The sequence below is a fragment of the Artemia franciscana genome, chromosome 7 (genome assembly GCF_032884065.1).
Source record: "Artemia franciscana chromosome 7, ASM3288406v1, whole genome shotgun sequence".
In the NCBI taxonomy this organism is placed as follows: domain Eukaryota; kingdom Metazoa; phylum Arthropoda; class Branchiopoda; order Anostraca; family Artemiidae; genus Artemia; species Artemia franciscana.
In genome coordinates, this window is record NC_088869.1 from 29782121 (window position 1) to 29801031 (window position 18911).

At 36.2% G+C, this 18911-nt stretch overlaps 1 protein-coding gene across 6 annotated transcripts in view; it reads left to right on the plus strand.

Moving 5' to 3' along the window:
- Positions 1 to 18911, plus strand: part of LOC136029137 (synaptosomal-associated protein 25-like) — a 100192-nt gene that overhangs the window by 13620 nt on the left and 67661 nt on the right. Inside the window, exon 1 of one of the 6 annotated variants that reach the window (XM_065707224.1) lies at positions 15618 to 15867. The exons of 3 other annotated variants lie outside the window; for them this stretch is intronic. In XM_065707224.1, coding sequence (XP_065563296.1) covers positions 15742 to 15867 — 126 coding nt within the window. In that variant the 5' untranslated portion in view covers positions 15618 to 15741. Of the gene's footprint in view, positions 1 to 15617; positions 15868 to 18911 lie in introns of those variants that run through there. 2 more of the 6 variants (XM_065707225.1, XM_065707223.1) reach the window with 2 other exon arrangements.

The window sequence follows — 18911 nt, forward strand, 5'->3', positions numbered from 1 at the left end:
TGTCTCTTGGCGTGGTTTCCTTGGATTTTATTTGTCGAAACATCGGCAAAAAAAAAAAAAAAAAAAAAATAACAGTAGCTATTGAAGATTATAGGGAAGAAAAAATTTCTTAGAATAATTATATTAGGGGCTTTCAGTTTGATTTTAGTTTTTAAAAGGACGCTTTTTCGCAACTTTTTTTTCTTGATTCTCTTTCATTCAAAATGTAGAAAATAGATGCTAAAAGTTTTGCTATTTTTGAAGCAATCTTTTTAGTTTGTTGAAGCAATATTTAGATTGACGGATCAGTAGATGGTTTATTAATTGATTTTATCTCCATCGGAAAGGAAGAAAGAATGGATAAACGTTCCGTGCGTATCAGACGAAGGAAACTAGATTAATTCTTTAAAATGCAATGACATTAATTTATCGAAGTCTCAGCAACTTTTGATTTGCCGATGGTATTATGGTAAAACAAAATCCGCCTAAAATAATTTGGTTGTCAGTAAAGTGGAAACAACGCTATGGCCTTCAGCGGATTCAAGGGTGTGGGTAGCCCTACTTTTTCTTTGTCCTAAATTTGTTCGTATTAATATTTCTTTTATGGCTTTATTTTTTCTCTTGTTTTATCGTCTGTTTTAAAATTGGACGATTAAAATTGGTAGGCATGTCAGGGAGCTGCACAAATTTACTTGATAAAGTCGTTTTCCCATATTCGACCATCTGGGGGGCTAAAGGGAGAGGAAAAATTAGAAAAAATTAGGTATTTATAACTTACGATTGGGTGATTGGATCTTAATGAATTTTGATATTTGGAAGGACATCGTTACTCAGAGCTCTTATTTAAATCCTGACCGGCATTAAGCCTCTAATTTTCCTTTTAAATCAATCTATTGATTCTTAGAATTTTGTTTGAGCTCATACCATATGAGCTATTGGCTCTTAGCTCTTCTTGCCTCGTCACAACTGCCATATGAGCTCTTAGGTCTTGTCTATTTTTATTTTTTTTTTTCAGTTGATGATTAAAAACTAGCAATTATTTTGTTATTGTCTAATTTTGGAAATATTCGGTTCAGTTTTCTGCTTAAGAACTAAAATGTTGGATTCAAAGATACATTTTAGGCAAAATTTTGTTTTCCAGTCAAAATGGTCGTTCAGAGGTTGTTATTTTCCATAATTTTTCTTAAAATAGCGTTTGGATTGAAAGTTTTCGTAATCTTTGGTCCTCGACAGGGTCGAAGCCTTCCTGGCCGTCATACTGCAGAAACCATTTAATATGTACGTAAATTAATCCACCATTTTATTAAAAGCATCTTTTTAAGTTCAGTTTTGTTGTAGCTGTTTAAGTAAAAAGTATTTCAAGTTTTAAATTGATACCCCAAGCCATTTGTGAGATATTGCGGATACCCTATTTTGTTAACCTGGATACATATAGTGTCTATTAATTTCCATTGCTGCTTCACCTTGCAGTGATACAGCGCTGCCGTTGATATATGTGCTGTACATCTCTTAATACTTTATTCTTTCTCTTTGATGTTTCGCTCACGTAGAAATATCCTTTACTGTCAGATTAATTTAGAATTACTCCAAGCCATTCATTATGAAATCTTGTTTTGTTTTTATAAAGCTCTGTCTGAAATTGCAAAGAGCTTTTTTTTCTGTGCTAGATCAAAACCTTTTTCTCTCCAGGAAACAAATAGGTTTTATTTCCAAGTTTCTGCAAACTTTTTATTAGGACATTTAGATAGAAAGCATCCAGGAGGAGAGAGTCAGAGAGAAGTCAATGATGGGGCGTTTCCATTTAGCTACCTAAATTCGAACTAGGAATGTCAATTTGAATAATCAATAAAAGCCTGTTGTTCTGAGGAATCGCTTTCCCTCTATATTGAATTTTCTTAGATGGCGTTGAGGGAAGAACTATATTCCTATGGTCAATGTGCATTTCTACTGCTTCTAAGTCTATTTGTATTCTGGTTTTTTATCGTGGCATTATTTTTAGTTTGAAAAACCTTCTTGGTAGAGAAACTGGGTCTGAGGGTGAAAGTCATTTTAATCCATGATCCATGGCTAATTTATGTTGTCTTCTTATAAAGAAGTTAAATGAAGAAGGTTTCAAATGTACTAGTTAAATGATTTCTTTTAATATATTTCATTTCTAAATCTTCTATTAGTTGTGATGGTTGGGTACTAAGCAAGTCAGGTGTATTCGGTTAATGATATCTAGATACTAGCCAATACGATGTAAAAAAAAAGCCTAACCTGACCCTCATTTAGAACGGGAATCTTTATCCTGAATGATCTCCTATTTATGGAGTTAGGAAGAGGTTTATTCACGCGTCCAAATAGGTGAATAACACTTAAACTATGCCCCAAGACACTCCGGTTGGGGGACCATTCGCTCCTTCGCTTGTGTCGGTGTAGAGGGTTCAGTATCAAAACAGTTCAGACCCTCAATATAGAACTCAATACCGCTTAAATCCTATATCTCTTAAAAAAAAAAACAACATAAAATCAATACTGTTGAGATCCTTAACTAACTTTAGACCTTATACCCTCCAAAGTAAGGATTTGTGCATAGGGCGTGTACGAAACCTGGCCAGACATGTCAGAGCTCCTACTAAGATCCTACTTCTCTTAAAAAGAAGAATTAATTCTTCTACCGCTAAGATCTTACTTTTTAAAAAGAGGATGAAGAGAAAAAAAAACATTTAAACTCATCATAGAATCAAGCTCTTAGTCCTCTGGCGTTATTTGCCTTTTATCAAACTTTTCATATGACTTTGAAGTAATAACTGCATTAATAATTTGTTTTTTATATTGAATTCGTTCTATTTGTTCTATTTTTGAACCTATTATATTTTGAAAGAATAGAAATTCTACTTCTATTGTATAGAAATAAAAATCCAGTGAAATATTGGAGATTTTATGGATATAAACTCCCTGTGAATTCTGGCTTTAACATAATAAAAATCCAAGATAAGTTAAATTTACAGGACACTTTGGCATATCGATATACTATTTTATATACTCGCAAGTCAGCTTGTTTGATTCTGTCATTTCAGAGCTAGTTCAGGAGAGCCTAATTTAGAGGTTCTGCTTTGGATTTCAAGCACAATATGCTTTTATGTGCCTCTCAAGAATTAGCTCCTTCAACGAAGGAAAGCTGAACAAATGTAAGACTGAAAATAGATGGCATGGCATATGCTATTACTTAAATTTAAGGGAAGGTGGAATAATTATAATCAGTGGAATACTGCCAAGTTCGATTTTTCTAGGCCTCACGAGGTTCCAAAAACCTTCAAATTTAGAATACCTTTACACACAAAAATTTTCTACCCAGTGCTTTGATAAGTTAAATTTGCCATTTAAGTAAAATACGTAACCTTATAAATTGAGATTCCGGAAAACGTTTTTGCTTGAAATTGATTTTGTTGAATCAGCCTCTGTAAGCCAAATTCAAGGACGTTGGAATTTCTGCTAGTTGTCGTTTATCTATCATATAGCTTTTCTGTTTGACTACTTTTTTTTACTATGCCCTACTTTTTTTACATCTTGGAAGGCTTATCTGATGGAAAGCTTTTGTTGAGCATGATTGTTATTATGTTCAGACGTGAATAGAATTCGATCGTTGTCTAATTCTGTGGAGTTTTGTAATTTGAACTTCTGTTATTTATCTATACCCTGAGTAGCTGGACCCTGGTATCTTCTCTCACTAGATGCTGCTGCAAGACCAGGCGTTCTTCGCCTTACCTGCCATCTGAAATTCATACATTAAGTGGGAATTGATTTAACTGTAAGGTCCCTAGACTCACATCGGTTGAGCTTGCTGAATCATATGACTAATCCCCACCCCAAGCCAAAAGATTTGCTTTATTAAGACTTGAACCCTTGTCCTGAAGGACATAGGATTGCGAGTCAAGTGTGCCAACCTAGGTATTCTAAATTGTTTGATATCTTGAAATCCTTGTAATTTCCTTAGGATTCGAGCAATCGAGGTTTTACCGTAGTTCTATTGCCTGTTCAACGCTGGAAATGATTTTGTCATACTTTCTTTGTAAGCAGTATATTGAGCTTTTTTTTATTACGTTAGTTTTGTTTTCAATTAAACTTGTGGCTCAGAAATTTACGTAGTTCCAGAAATGTTGAACGTCGATGATGTTGATTATTGAGCATAAAACAAGCATTTTCTTAGTATAACAGTATAATTTTCTTAGTTGTCGCTGGTTCTTGGTCTAATCTTTCTGAAATGGTTTGTAGTAACGAATTTTCAAACAGTACGTGGTTACGAGCTATCGTGGCTGTAGCCGTAGCTGCAGCCTAGAAAAGAGCAGACCTTAGCTCATTGTAACCAAAAATTAAAAAATGTGTTGAAAAAAAAACAACTGGCAAGTAACACAAATTGCTATTTTATGCTGATTGAGGAATGGTAACTGTTACTTAAATTAGTCTTGATAGAAAAACCTTATTTTGAAAACAAATTCAAGGAAATTTCGAAAGATAGCCTGAAACCCCCCTAAAACTTGCGTTGAATCGGAACAAAAAGTACCCCATTGGATCATCTTTGCCGAAACACTATTCAGGAAACTTGCAGTTCCCTGGCTTGAAAGGAAAACCGCTTTCTTGTATCGGTGGCACTGATGTATTGTTTTTTCTATTTTTCCCCTTCACTTCTAGTGGGTCATCGGAACAACATATAGAGCTGTTTAACGGCTTAGTTCAAGGAAATCTACTCTATCTACATACTTTTGTGATTAACAAAACAGTATCTACATATTTAATATAAAATAATTTTTTTGACGAAAAAAGGCATCTTCGTATGCAAGATTTTTTTTATTATTATTCCTAAATTTGCGGTTCCTGGCACAATTTGATATCTGATTTGCTGATAGTCTTTTATCGAGGTTTTTAAGATAACTGTTGAATTTTCTTCTGAAAGAGTCAACAAAAAATCTTTTGGGGATAACTTCGTCATAAAGATCATTCCAGATCAAAGTGCAAAGACAGATGAAGCTATTCTTCAAGTTCACTGCTCTTGGCTTGCCTGCCTCAAGATAATCAGACCAAGCCGTGTGCATTTGTGTCCGTCTTGTTGGTTGGACAGTTGGAGGCACATTATGAGAAAGCTCTAGAGAAGGAGGGGAGTTTAAGTACTTGCAGAAAACAGCAATCGACGATACATCAAGCCTCTCACGAAAAGACTTTAGAGAGTCGTAAGGAACTACTAAACCTGCCATATTGGCTCTATTTTGGATATTTTGGAGTAATACCAGCAACATTTTTGGAGCACCATTAGGCTGTGGATTTTCCATACTCGGCAATGGGTTTGATGCAAGACTTGTAACGTAGAACGATTGAGATGACCGGTATAAGGTTTTTGCAACTAAGGGTTATCTTTAACTTTGTTGCGCAGGATGTTCTTACCCGATCAAGGTGGGTGTTCTGAGAAAGTTCTGTCGAGAAGTGGATTCCAAGGAGTCGAAGCTCGTCAAATCTTTTATAGCTAAGTTGAAGCTGGGCGTGGTTCTTCTGATTGGGAGATCATCAGCTCTACTTTTTTTATCCTTTCAATCTGACCATCCAGGCATCAGACCACTTTTCAATTCCCGAAATATCATCCTGTGATTGCAGGGTGGCTTTAATTGGATCATCATGAATTGGTATAACTAAATATATTCTGATGTCATCGGCAAGGTGATGCAGAAAGCTAGTAAGATTATCTCCCATGCCATTTATTTAAAGAATGAAAAGCGCAGGTCCCAAAATACTACCCTGGGGTACGCCTACCTTTATCGGATATTCGAGGGAGGTGAAACTGTCAAGAACAACTCGCAGCGAACAATCAGAAATACGGGTTTCAATTACCTTTAACAGACGTCCTCTGACACTATAAGCGTAAGTTTTCTTCAGTAGGCAGCTATACCATACTCTGTTGAAACCTTCAGTTCCGTATGCGTGGAAAGGTTCCAGAAGAAAAACACAACTGGAAAAGCGATGACAAAGGTCTAGCCAATTCGACACTGCAAATCTTCAAGGCAATATTAGGTGTGTTGTCAGGACCATGGATTTGGTCACATCAAGACTGCATAGAATACGAAGGGCCTTAGTAATGGAATAGTTCACACTATCAAGGACGACATCGGTTCGATCAGAGAAATCGACAACTCCTTTACCGTCGTCCTCCAGATTTGAAAATTTTACAAACGTCTTGGCGAGTGCCTTGGTCTTTGTTTGCAGGTCTTGGACAATAGTCCGATCGCTAGTTTGTAGGGGAAGAATTGAAGTTCTTTTAGAAGACGGAAGGCTTCTTTGACAACCGTGCTCTTCAACAGCTCCTGGCAGAGGCATTTTGGAGCTTGGAAGCGGTTTTCTCTTTGTATTGAACAGGTGATTGCCAAATCGTGCGAACTGTGTCTTTACGGGCTTTCATGAAATAAAGTCTCTCCTTTTCGCTCTTTGAGAGTTACCATCGAATGTGAGCCTTTTGTTTTGTTCGTATAGCTTTTTTTGCGGCGGACGTTGAACCAAGGTTTGTCCTTGCTCGATACCTGGATCTACTTCAATGGAATGTAACCTGCTATGCAATCGACTAAGACCTGCTGGTACTTTTCTTCAGCTTTCTCTGGCTCTTCAAGGAGGAAGGCTCTCCATAGCTGAGAAGCTAGTGCATTCCTTAAGCCATTTTAATATTTTCTTTTGTATTCCCAAATTTATCGGTCATGCTTTTAAGTTGGGGGGATTGACAAATTTCTCCAAATATAGGAACTGGTCAAATTTGGGTTTGAGGATTGCAGTGGACTATCGTAAATACGTCCGAATGGATTGTCTTTTGCCGTGCGAAAGGTCGTCGACGAAAGATCAGTTTGGTCTGAGGCTTATTTTGATGAATTCTAACCGGGTAAAATACACCTTTCCGGGGGGTTAGCCCAACAAAGACAGAAAAATTCAAGGACCAGTGCATCCCTTAGGTGGGAGACGGAGCCAAAACACCTTTTACCCATCCTCAGCATTAGAGGTGGTGCCTCAGCATAAGTTGGACCTATGACAGGTGCATAACACCTCTCACCATGAATGACATTCATCAAGATGCTAGTTGATGTCTTAATCGTAGGCTACAACCATAAATGACGTCATAGTAATACTTTATGATGACATCAGTTCCAACTTGGGTTGGGTCTTTACCATATCCAGCTGAAAAAACACCGAGAGTTTTTTTTTTCATGTGTGCGTTTAATCTTGGTGAGGAATAATTACAAAAATACAAGTAAGGAACAGGTGGTAAAGTGCTAAAAGTGATTTGGATGGAGGAGGGGTTTGCGTCGCTGTGTTGGTCTCAAGCGGCTTGGTGCTGCAGTGAGTTGTTAGTAGTTGTTTTTTTGTGAGTTCTTCCATTCTAGTAATTTCGATATGGTAATGACAATAATAAAAAAAATTCCATATCTTGGGCTTGCATCTAAGATAATAAAGTACGGGTACTTTCAGAGGACAGAATTTGAAGAAGCGTATAAAAATATCGAACCCCTGAAGCTAGAAAGAAAATCCTTAGAACTAAGAAAACTCGTCTCATATGACAAAGAACTATTTGCTCAAAATTGTCTCTAATCCTAATAACAAGTCGGAGCATTTATGATGAATGATAATAAAACGGAGTCAGAAGTAGCTTTCTTTGAGAAAAGTTTAAAATCCAGGATATTATACGATAGGTCCAAGCTTTTTTGGAATGATACAACGGCTATTACGTATGGAAAATTACTAGAAATAGGTTGTCGATACTTTGCCAAATATAAAGATGAATTTCGGAACGAAGAGTCAATCGCTCCTTTTGTAACCATAAGAGTTAAACTATTCATGAACGAAAAGCTTGTGGTTTATATACAGGATGACCAGCGAAACCACATGAGCCAGCCAACTGAAATAGGAGAATTCATCTGGTCAAGCAATGTGACATATATTACGAGGAATATAAGTGCTGAATATGTTTATTTGGACGCATGTTGCCAAAAGAAAACGCACCAGAAGACGGACCAATAGTATTTGTTATACCAAAGGAATCCCTGCATTCACGTGGAATCCTAATTGAGGAACAGCATGGAAGTGAACCATCCATACAATCCAGTGACGTCCTTGACAAAGAATATATTCCAGATATTACTCAAAAGTGGAAGAGTAGTGGAAGAGCCGGTAAGCGAGGAAAAACCATTATCAAATGAATTCAAACACCTGGTATTCGCTTTATGTCTATTCATATTAGTGCCAGTACTTACACTTCTATTTCAGTTCTTTGACATCTGGTGGCTTAGTAGAAGACGAAGACGTCTCCCTGAAGAACCTTGATTTGTGATAAAGGGAAAATTACTGGTTTTGTTTCTAATGACGTCAAAACCGTTCTCGTTGCAAGAGCATGGGTGCTTCGAACCTGAATCCACCAGCATGCATAATTACAGTCTGTAAAAGCATACTAAAAAACCATATATTTTCATTCTCTCAATCATGGTTCAAGTGTTTCAAGCAAATAGGAAACCATGGCTGATAGTAACCTAAAGTTAAAAATAGTTTTTTTTTTTTTCAAAATGGTTAAATGTCCAGAGCAAAGATCTAGCCATTTAAAGCTCAATCAGGAATAATAAGATATATAGTGAGTTTATTTTAATAGTAAAATTGTATAGCCTACGGAAAAACTTCAAAAGAAAAAAAAAACAGCTTTTAAACACCCCCCCCCCCAAAAAATGACAATGGAGTGAATTAAGAAAGAAAACGTACATGTGTATTAAGCCGTTTCGACCCGCGAAATTCTTATATTAGCCCACGACTCTTTTTTTCTCCAATGTTATCAACAATGCAGGTGGCAGCTCAAGAGATAAATTGACCATTTGAGTTTAGTTCTACCTGTTTTTAGAAAAATTTCGGATAGCAATACATTTTTCTGGTTTTCTGTGTGGAATATATATTTCCCATAATCATTTTCATTTTCATGAACGGGAAGTGTTCGCAGAGTATATCCTGGAACTGGGAAATGCAAATCTTCCAAAAAATAACTTAAATGAAGACGAATTATCTGAGGCTATAATTTTAAGTGGTAATTTGGTACTTCTCTAGTATCCCAACCACACTCAAGTTCTTGATCTGAGTCAAACCGGTTTGTTTGTCGGCATTTGTTTATGATTAGCTTGACCTGAGTAAGATAAACTACTATTTAGGTATATTTTAAGTAAATATTTAATATATAGAGTTGGTTAGGTATTTTATATGATGCGTTCTGGGCGGCCTGCTTTCCATAATTCTCTGGTCTAGTTGTCATAATTTGTTACTAAAGTATAATATTTTCGTCAGATTTTGGTAAATTTCATTATGATTAACCTAACTTTACTTCTTGAGTGTGGTCGGGATAATAGACAAGTACTGGTAAATTAATTGAGGAAGTATTCAAAAATCGCCCCGTGAATGGAAATTAAAATGGAATGAAGAAACGCGTTACTTTAGTGCTGCTCAACAAGGAAGTAAGTAAAATAAATGCAAAGACTGTCGAACGCCTCTCAGAAGAATACAAATCTTACAAAGTTATGACTCTATGAAGGATAAAAGGAATTTATGTCAGAGGAATTCATGTCAGAGATTCGTCAGATTGAATTACCTCACATAGAGCCCAAATCGCTTTTTACTCAGGCAGCACTATTGCATTGCTTATGGTTAATATATACAACTCCAACATGAAGAGTGTGTCCGGAAAAATGTCTTAGAGGAAGAGACGTGTCTGGTGTCTTTGAACTTGTAAAGAAAAAGGGAAGAGAATACATTAAATGCATGATAACTTGTTCGCTTGTGGAGTATCATAGGCAGCGCAATATAGAGCTGCCTTAGTAAAAAGCGAAGTCAGCACAATGTGTTATTATTTATTTCTTTTAACAAGGCACTTCCTATAGAAGGAGTTGTCATACAAACTTAGAAAGGAGCTCATTCGATTGAAAATCGAAAGTTCTAGCGCAATTTTTTAGAGTCAAAAGTGATTTTGAGGGCAACCAGCTTTCCTCCTACGCCCTTCAATTCCCCAAACACATCCAATCCAATCAAAATTTTGAGATAGTCATTTAGTTCAGCATAGTACTAAAGTCCAGTAACCATGTCTTTTTGCACTTAATACAGTGAAAAGTTATTAAAACTTAAAACTAATCAAAATAATTCCATATATGAGGGGGGCTGCCCCTTTCTCAACCATTCCTCTTTACGCCTAAGTTTGAGTTTTTTGGCTTAATCCTTCAAGAACGATTCCAGAAACAAGGGGCATTTAATTGGAAAAAGAAGCTTTTTTAAAGTACGAAAAAACTTTAGCCTGCGAGTGGGTACTGAGGAAGGGGAGGTCCCCCCCTCTTATGCCGAATAATTTATGTTCGTTTAATGTTGCTCCTTACTTTTAGTTGAAAAAACTTGTCTTTTTTGTATAATACTAAATCAAGAAACTTTTGAATTTTTGTTTCTGTATTTTTATCTTAATCTTGCTCCAACCTGTTTCTTCCTTTTATAAGCAAAGAAACAAGTTTTTTTCACTATAAGTAAGGAGTAACATCAAAAGTAAGACCGAACAGAAATTATACCGTATACGAAGAGGGTTGCCCCTTCTTCAGCCTTATTTTTTGACGCCAAATTCTTAACTTTCTTTGAAAATAATGTTCATTCAAATCCAACCAACTTTCAGTTTGAGTAGATCTTAATTTTTGTCGCAATTATTTAAGAAATACTGTGCAAATGTTACGTCGCACATGGTGTTCTATGAATGTTTCAACGCGAAGGTAATCCCTTCTGGCATGGAATAAAAAAAAATGAGGGAAATAGGGTTAAAAATAGGCTAAAGGGGTTAAAAAACCAGCGCTTTACAAAAAACACAAAACCAGCGAACAAAGAGACCAAGGTGTATATTCAAAGGAGGAATTATTAACATCTGGTTATTGGTTTTTGACCATATAGATTTATATAGTACGATTTTCGTGCTTCCGAGTATTTCAAATCAAGAAATTGCATTTAAAATGCCATTTTTTGGGCCATATGATACTTTAAGATTGAGTTGCCGAGACGAAGTTTAAAGAGCACGTAAATCAGTAGCATTAAAATAAGCCATTTAACGTCTCTACTATGTTGCAACTGCCCGATGCTTCTGCTATTCAGCTCACAATTTATGAAATTTACTAGGGCGAGAGGAGGGGGAGAGTACAGGAGGGAGGATCGAGAAACTCTTATTGAAAGTTTTTGACCATGGAGATTATGAAGGTACTCTTTTTATGCTTCGTAGTTTCCAGGTTTTATTTTAATAATAGAGAGCTTTATTAAATAACTAATGTATACAGAATGTTTGCAGCGCTGGAAGAGCATGGTGACTGGTGACTGGAAAATGCCGTTCTTGTCGTCACCTTCAGTGGTCTCCTATAGTGACTTATCTATCTAGTTCCATAACTGTGAAGATGGGCAGCAGTAGAAAACATATTCCGAAAGCAAAGCGGAATAATATGATTAATAATATCAAACTTAAACAAAATCTTATAAAACATACTTAATCCAGAGATCGGCAGTATTTGGACACGAGAAAAGATGGATCTTACAGAAGTTCTGCTCTCTACCGCATATATTACTCTCATCGCTTGGTTTTGTAATGACCGCAACTGCTTAAGATGGGTCGAAAATATATTACACCATATCGAACAACAATGCAAAAAATATGGATGGATTAGTGAAAAATAAAGCAGCAGTAACACTTTTTGAGGGAACTGGTATTTCAGTTTTCTTAAAAATCCTACATTTCTTGCAATCTGTGAGGATATGCACTGAATGTGTTCTGGACAACAAATTGTTTCATCAATCAGGACGCCTAAATATTTCATTACTTTCCTTCGTGATATTACCGATTCACCAAATCAAGTTCTTTCAGCCACGGGTTATAGTTTGCCGATCGCCCAAAAATAATAAAGGCAGACTTGTTGCAATTAATTTTGAGCTGGTTAAGTCTCATCGAACTCTCTATGCGGATCATGTCTTCCTTCATTGAGGACAAAAGTCGACGCTCTGTAATTGCTATGACTGAATGGTTGGTGTCGTCGGCAAAAAGAATGTGATGTTCTTGGTTTCGGATCCGTCACCAACTCAGAAAGTGCATGTTGAAGGTCGTTTATATGAATCGCTAACAACAAGGGGCCATGAGGAGAGCCTTTGGGTACTCCGCAGTCTATTGAGAAAACTCTCGACTTAGCCTCGTTCACTCCTACATATAGTGATCGTCTCCTCAAAACGAAGCAAGAATCTTCCGAGCGTTACCTCTGATTCAAGCATTTTCTAGTTTCTTTAACAGGACCTCATAGTCTACGGTATCAAATGCCTTGACGTTATTCAAAAAAATAGTTGCTACTTTAAGCTTGTCATTAAGCACATCATTTATTGTAGTTGTCAGAAACTGTATAGTATGCTCCGTTTGAAATCCTCTCCTGAATCCAAGTTGGTTTTTATAAAAGAAAATTCTTATTTTTCCAGAAATTCATTTTTTCGCATATGTATTATCTTTTTTAAAAACCCATGATAAAATCGGTACGAGTTAGATCGGTATGTAGTTGTTGAAATCACTTTGGTTACCACCTTATTGCTAAGGTACAACTATAGCTTTCTTAAAATGATCAGGGAATTCCCCTTCTTTGAGACAACTATTTGTTAATGACACAAAATCTGGAAGAATCACTGGTAAGATAAGACTTATTACTTTTAATGATAGGAAATCTACTCCCGTTGCTCCATTTCGCATGTCATTAATAATTTCATTCCCCTCATGTATCGAAGTCGGCCGAAGGGGAAAACTGGTATCACTTGGCTGGAGTAGGTGTTGTTCGAAAGTTTCATCACTGGGTTTGATTCCTATGGATGACTTCGCTCTCTCACCTAAATCAACAAATGTTGGGCCATATCATTTACTGAATGTGTTGCTTCGCGGTTTCTATTGCCTGCGGGCAGAGCAACTTTTTTTTTACTTTAATAACTGACCTTATGGTGTCCCCAGTTTAGCAGGATGTCCTTGGTTATCTTGCAACTTATTTTTGAAATACTGATTTTTTTTTTCACAGCAACTTATTTAATGCGACATTATACTTTTTATAAATTTGTCGATCTATTTCACGGTCACTGAGAACACTGACCATATAGAGTCTGTGGCTTTTTGTCACAGATTTCAGAAGTAGTTTTGTCATGCAAGGTTCATAGGAGTGTTAGTTTTATGTTGCACTGAATATACTTTAACACACGTCCTTTCGAGCAAAAAATTAACTTCTCATACCTTTAGCTTATTTTTTCACTGTAAGATTTACAGTCGTCTAGGAAACTCCAATCTATATTCTCCAGCTCATTCTTAAACTTAGACAAAGACCGTTGAAAACCAAAACCTTTGTGTACCGTAACCCCACGACTTAGGGTTTTCATCCGTGGAAATTATGATCGTGTGGCTTTTATTATTCCCTGCTTTTTTACTTCAGAAACGGCACACAAAGTGCAATCTTTGGGTGTCATACAGTACTTTGGGATGGCCTTATCAAGTTAAAATTTTAAAAAGGGATTAGATGTAAAAGTTAGCTTTCAAATGAGCCCTCAAACAACTCCCTATGAAGTTCCAGCAACCTGTTAGAAGCGAAGAAAAAAAGAAGAAGAACAAAAAAAAAAAAAAACAACGTGCATACTCCTGCTGCTACTACTTTGACTGATATTACTACTACTGCTGCTATTTCAACTACTATACAACTACTACCAGTTACTACTAAATCTAAGTGTATTATGCTGAAACTTTCAGGGAATGTTGTGGAGGATGTTGAACTAAATTGAAACACGCTATGTTGAGGCAAATTGTTAAAAGGACTTTCTAGCTATATCTAAGTACAGCATAGATTGATAAATTGAAATTTTCAGTGCACGTTGAGGGGGATATTGAGCTAACCAAATGGTATTATATGTATACTAGGTGTACTATTACTTCTACTGCTACTAAGTTGAAACTTGGTACTACCCTTGTAAGACACATCAGTGCTAACCATACATAAAAGTGATTTACTTGTTCTTCAATGTGAGAATATGTAATTTTCCAGTATATGGTTGTTGAAAATGGCAATCCCTGTGGCGCACTTTTTTATTTCGATCCAATACCATTTTCTAGTGGTTTCAAGCTCTTTTTGAAAATCAGTGAAAACTTGTTTTTAAAATACCTTTTTGCTATTACGATTAATCAAAAATTATGGTTTGCATTCTTGAATCAGCTAAAAATGGCTGTTTCTCATAAGACCATTTCTTTAAAAACGGATCCTTAAATATTTATTTGCTATGGGCCGTCATTCGCTCTTATATAGGTTGCAGCTGTTGCTGCAGCCATGATGATAAACTTAACTTGTTTCACGTTGCAAACCCTTGGTGCATCGTGATGTTCGAGATTTGGTGACGTGTTTGGTCCCAAGAAGTTCTGTCTGCAACTCGTGGCTCGACGATAGACAACCGCTCTTGGTCCCAGCGTCTATCGTATTTCCTGAACCCGCCAAGTGACACCAGGTCGGGCGTGATAGTGGTCAGATGGATAGCTTTGTTTTCTTTTGACCATTGACTCGTTTCCTCCACGACGACAATAGGAAAATTTTTAGGAATTGCTCCGATATCGCGTCATCAGGGCGCCGTATTACGTGGCCAAATCAGACGAGGCATTTGTATTTCATCACTTTTGATTGATGAGGCTGGTTTTCAGCCTTGCTGCGACTGGTATCATTGTTGACTCTCGCAGATCACCTGACCTCCATGATATACCGATAGAGTGCGTATCCAGATCCCGGGCTTCTGAGGTTTTTAAGGGTCTGGTTTTTTCAGCTGTACTGCAGTACCTACGCCACCATTGCACCAAATATCCTAGGTTTTGACTTCAATGTAACTTGGGGCTTGTTCCATATGGGTTCCATGATGATTTTTTCTGTTTTTATGTAAAAAAACAAAATAAAGAAAAATATTTTTTTTGTAGTTTATTTATTGAATGTCTAAAGGAAATAAAAACGGTGACTCGGTTACCAGTTCGTTAATTTAAGAGGTTTGGGTTTGATTTTGAATGCTAGTAATTTAAGGGGATTTTTGAAGGATTATAAAAAGTGAAAGGATTGTACAGGATTAGTTACATATTTTAAGTACACTTTATCCGTTTTAATTTAATAATGATGAAGGAAGTTATTGATTAACTGGAAAATGGCCTGTGAATGAAGCATATTAAGAATAGTTAGCGTGACTGAAACCTTTTGATGGGCACCGGAAGATGTTTCAGGCTAAACAGTAGACTACTATAGACACCTCTAAAAGAAAATTGCCGTGTAAGTTTAAGTCCTCCTAATAATTCCTGTGGGCTAGTCCTCTGGGTCAACTTGGATGCCTTCCCCCCTTCTTTTGCTTATCAATGCAACAGAAGTTAACGACGGACAAATACACTAAAGAGCAGTCTATTTTTTCCTAGTCTTCCATTTTTTTTGTTCAAATCCGTATTTTGAATTTCTGTGTATACTCGTGCACGAGTCCTAAAGGATCAGGTAGAATTTGTATTCTGACCTTTGATCTCTTCCTTAATGGCGCAAGTACCAAACATTTTGAGAAAGTTTCCCTAGTCATTCAAAGCTGTTTTGATCAAGGACTTGCTATCCTTTTCTCGGATGTTTATGCTACTTTTTTGTGTTGTTTCTAATTAGAAGTAAAGTTTATGAAATCAGGAATAGTTAATGTGTCAGTGTGAAAATGGCCTCGGTCCCAAACGGGGGTATCCCCAAGTCAGATGGTGTGAAGTTAAGCGGTGGAGAAGTGAAGAAAATAAAGCCACATTTACTAGTATGGGAGCAAAAAATAGAAGAAAAATCTGTCGAGGTATAAAATTTATATTGGTTTTTCTAATACGTCAAATTCCTCTATAAAAGCTTAGAGAAAAATTCATGAAAAAGGCGTCAAATTTGTAATTTTTAAGAAAACAAAATTAAAAAGGAATGTTAGTTAGACTGAGTATTGTGACAGTTTCTACCACGGTAACATAGAAAATGTGCGTGAGCGTAGAGAAGGCTTGGGGTTGCACTACCTTCTTCTCCAGTACTTTAGATTTTTTTTTTTCGTCAAATCTGTAATTAAAAAAAAAGGACGGCTAGTTAGACTGGGTATTGTAACAGTTTCTACCACGGTACTTTAGAAAATGTACGTGAACGTATAGAGGGCTCGGAGGTTGCAGTGCCTTCCTCTCCAATACTTTTATATGTTTTTTTCTGATTCCCATATCATGTTCTCTAGTTTTTATATTAGTTAATTTTAAAGAACTTTTACATAAAAGGAGTTTTTCAAAGAAAAGTAAAGGCTTACATTAATTCAAAGATGAACTAAAATTAAGTCAAATTATTTTTCAAGTGTAAAACTACCAGAAACAACCAAGAAATTATAATAATAACCGAATCTATCTCAAAACGAGCAGAAACTAAGATTAGGGCAGACGCCCCCCATGCCTTCTGAAGGCCAGAACCTAACTTGTAGTTTACTGAAAACAATCCTTATTTAGAGTTTCATGTTTCTATTCCCCATATTATTGAAAAACAAGAATCACCATAGCCAAATAATAATAATAATAAAAAACAACAACAAATTTATGTGGATTAACAGTTAGCATATTAATATACTAATGTTCATTCCTGAAAGTCTTACTAACACTGGATTTATTAAAGTTAAAAAAGAGAAACTTTTAAAATATAATTTGTTTTCAGTGAAGTGGAAAGTGGTCTTTAGAAGGTTCGGGTGGTGTCAGCCCTACACTCTTAGTTCCTGCTTGCTTTGAATTTGGCTCTGTCAGTTATTGATTGTGATTTCTGTTCATTTTTTGTTTTATTTGTTTATTGACGGGGATTTGTGTTAGTTTTATATGCGGCAAATTTTTTTATTTATTTCTGCTCATCTTTGGTTTAATATAGCTCTTTATGTTTCTTTGAAAAATTTCTTTTGTGGAATTTTCTTTTTAATATTAATTTCTGTTCGTTTTAAATCTTATTGCTTTTTCTCTGTAAAAATCTAAATTTTACCTACTATTTATGATCGGACAAAATTCTCCAACAATTTTCAATAACTTACAGCCTTTTCAAAATCGGGACACACAAAGTATCTTTTGATTTAGTTTTACAACACCTTAACTTTCCCGAAAAATAAGCCCTAAATCTTATTGTGTCCCTAAGACATTGTTTCCATGCTATTTTGATAACTAAGCCTACTCCCTTTGATTTAGTTCATTAGTAAGCGCATTTTGTTTTATTGACTACCGGAAACGCACATAGTGCCTTTTGATTTATTTTTAAAGCGACATAAACTGTCTGTTAAAGGTTTTAGCGTCTACCCTATTCTAGTCCTAAGCTATCCCGCCCGGATGTCTTGACAACATGGTCTATCATGATAATCTGGATGCACTTAAGCTATTTTGGTTTTGTTCAGTAGTAGCAGTAGTAGTATTGGAAATAGTAGCAAAAATGGTAGTAATACTGGTAGATTTTGGGGTTTCAGCTTAATATCCTGGGGTATCACTGGAATATTGCTAAATCTACTCTTTGGTAACCTACATGGACTTAGTTTTAACGTAGTTCAAGACCGTTTCCTTAAAGTTTAACGTATGCTCTTAGCGTTACCAGTAGTAGTAGTCTTAGTAACAGTAACAATAGTAGGAGCGTTATGAGCAGTATTAGTGATAGCAGTAGTATTCTTAGTAGTAAACAGTAATAGCATTCACATAATGCTTTTTTGGTCTAGTTCAACAACTCCTTGTGCCCTGGTAGTTTCAACTTAATACTTTAAGCTATTTCTGAGGTATTGCTGATACGTCCTTTTGATAGACTGCATGCACGCAATGTGTTTTAATCTAGCCCAACAGTCTCTGAAAGTTCCTCATTAATACCATTCAATTTTATTAGTTCAGTATGCCTCTCAACATATCCTGAAAGTTTCAACCTAATGCTCCGAGCCGTTCCTGAAATGGTGCTGTTACGGCCTATTGACAGCCTGCGTATATATAGCATGTTTCAATTACATTCAATATACGCTGTTACACCCTTTTAATAATCTGTTACTAATCATTTAATAGCTGTTACGCCCTTTTAATAATCTGCGTCCACATAGTGTGTTTTAATTTACTTCAACATCATCAAGAACTTCCCGTGAGATTTTCACCAAAATACACCTAGATTCAGTGGAGTAGATTCAGAGTTGTATGCATATAGTACCTTTCGATTAGTTCAACCCCCCTTTTTTTAACGTTCCCGAAAAGTTTCAACTTCATACCCAAGATCATTCCTGGGATATTGCTCATAAGCCCTTATGACAACCTCTATGCACAGTGTGCATTGTGGTTTAGTTCCACACCCCCCTAAACATTACTTTAAAGTTTCACCTTCCAACACTTTGCCTCAGCAGTAGTAGTCACAGTTGTAGTAGCATAGTAGCAGTATGCACAAGGTGCCTTTGGTAATTTTGAAATCGCCCTCTTACACGCCCTGAAAGTTTCAACGTAATTTTCTAAGCTGTTCCTGTGAAATAGCTCGTACATCCTTTTGGCTGCCTGAATGCACAGTCTGTTTTGATTTAGTTTAAAATACCCCTAGATACTCACTGAAAGTTTCACCTTAATACCCTTTGCCTCAGTAAAAGTAGTAGTCATGACAGTAATAATAGTAGCAATAGCGGTAAAATGCACATAGTGCCTTTTGGTTAGTGCAACATCTTACTCAGCACGTCCTGGCAATTTTAACTTACTGCTCTAAGCCGTTGAAAGATATTGCTTGTATGCCCTTTTGAAACCCTTCAAAAGGGCGTAACGATTACTAGTAGTATTAACAGTAATAGTAGTAAATAACATCAAAATATTGCCTTTTGGTTAGTTCAACATCCCTCACAAC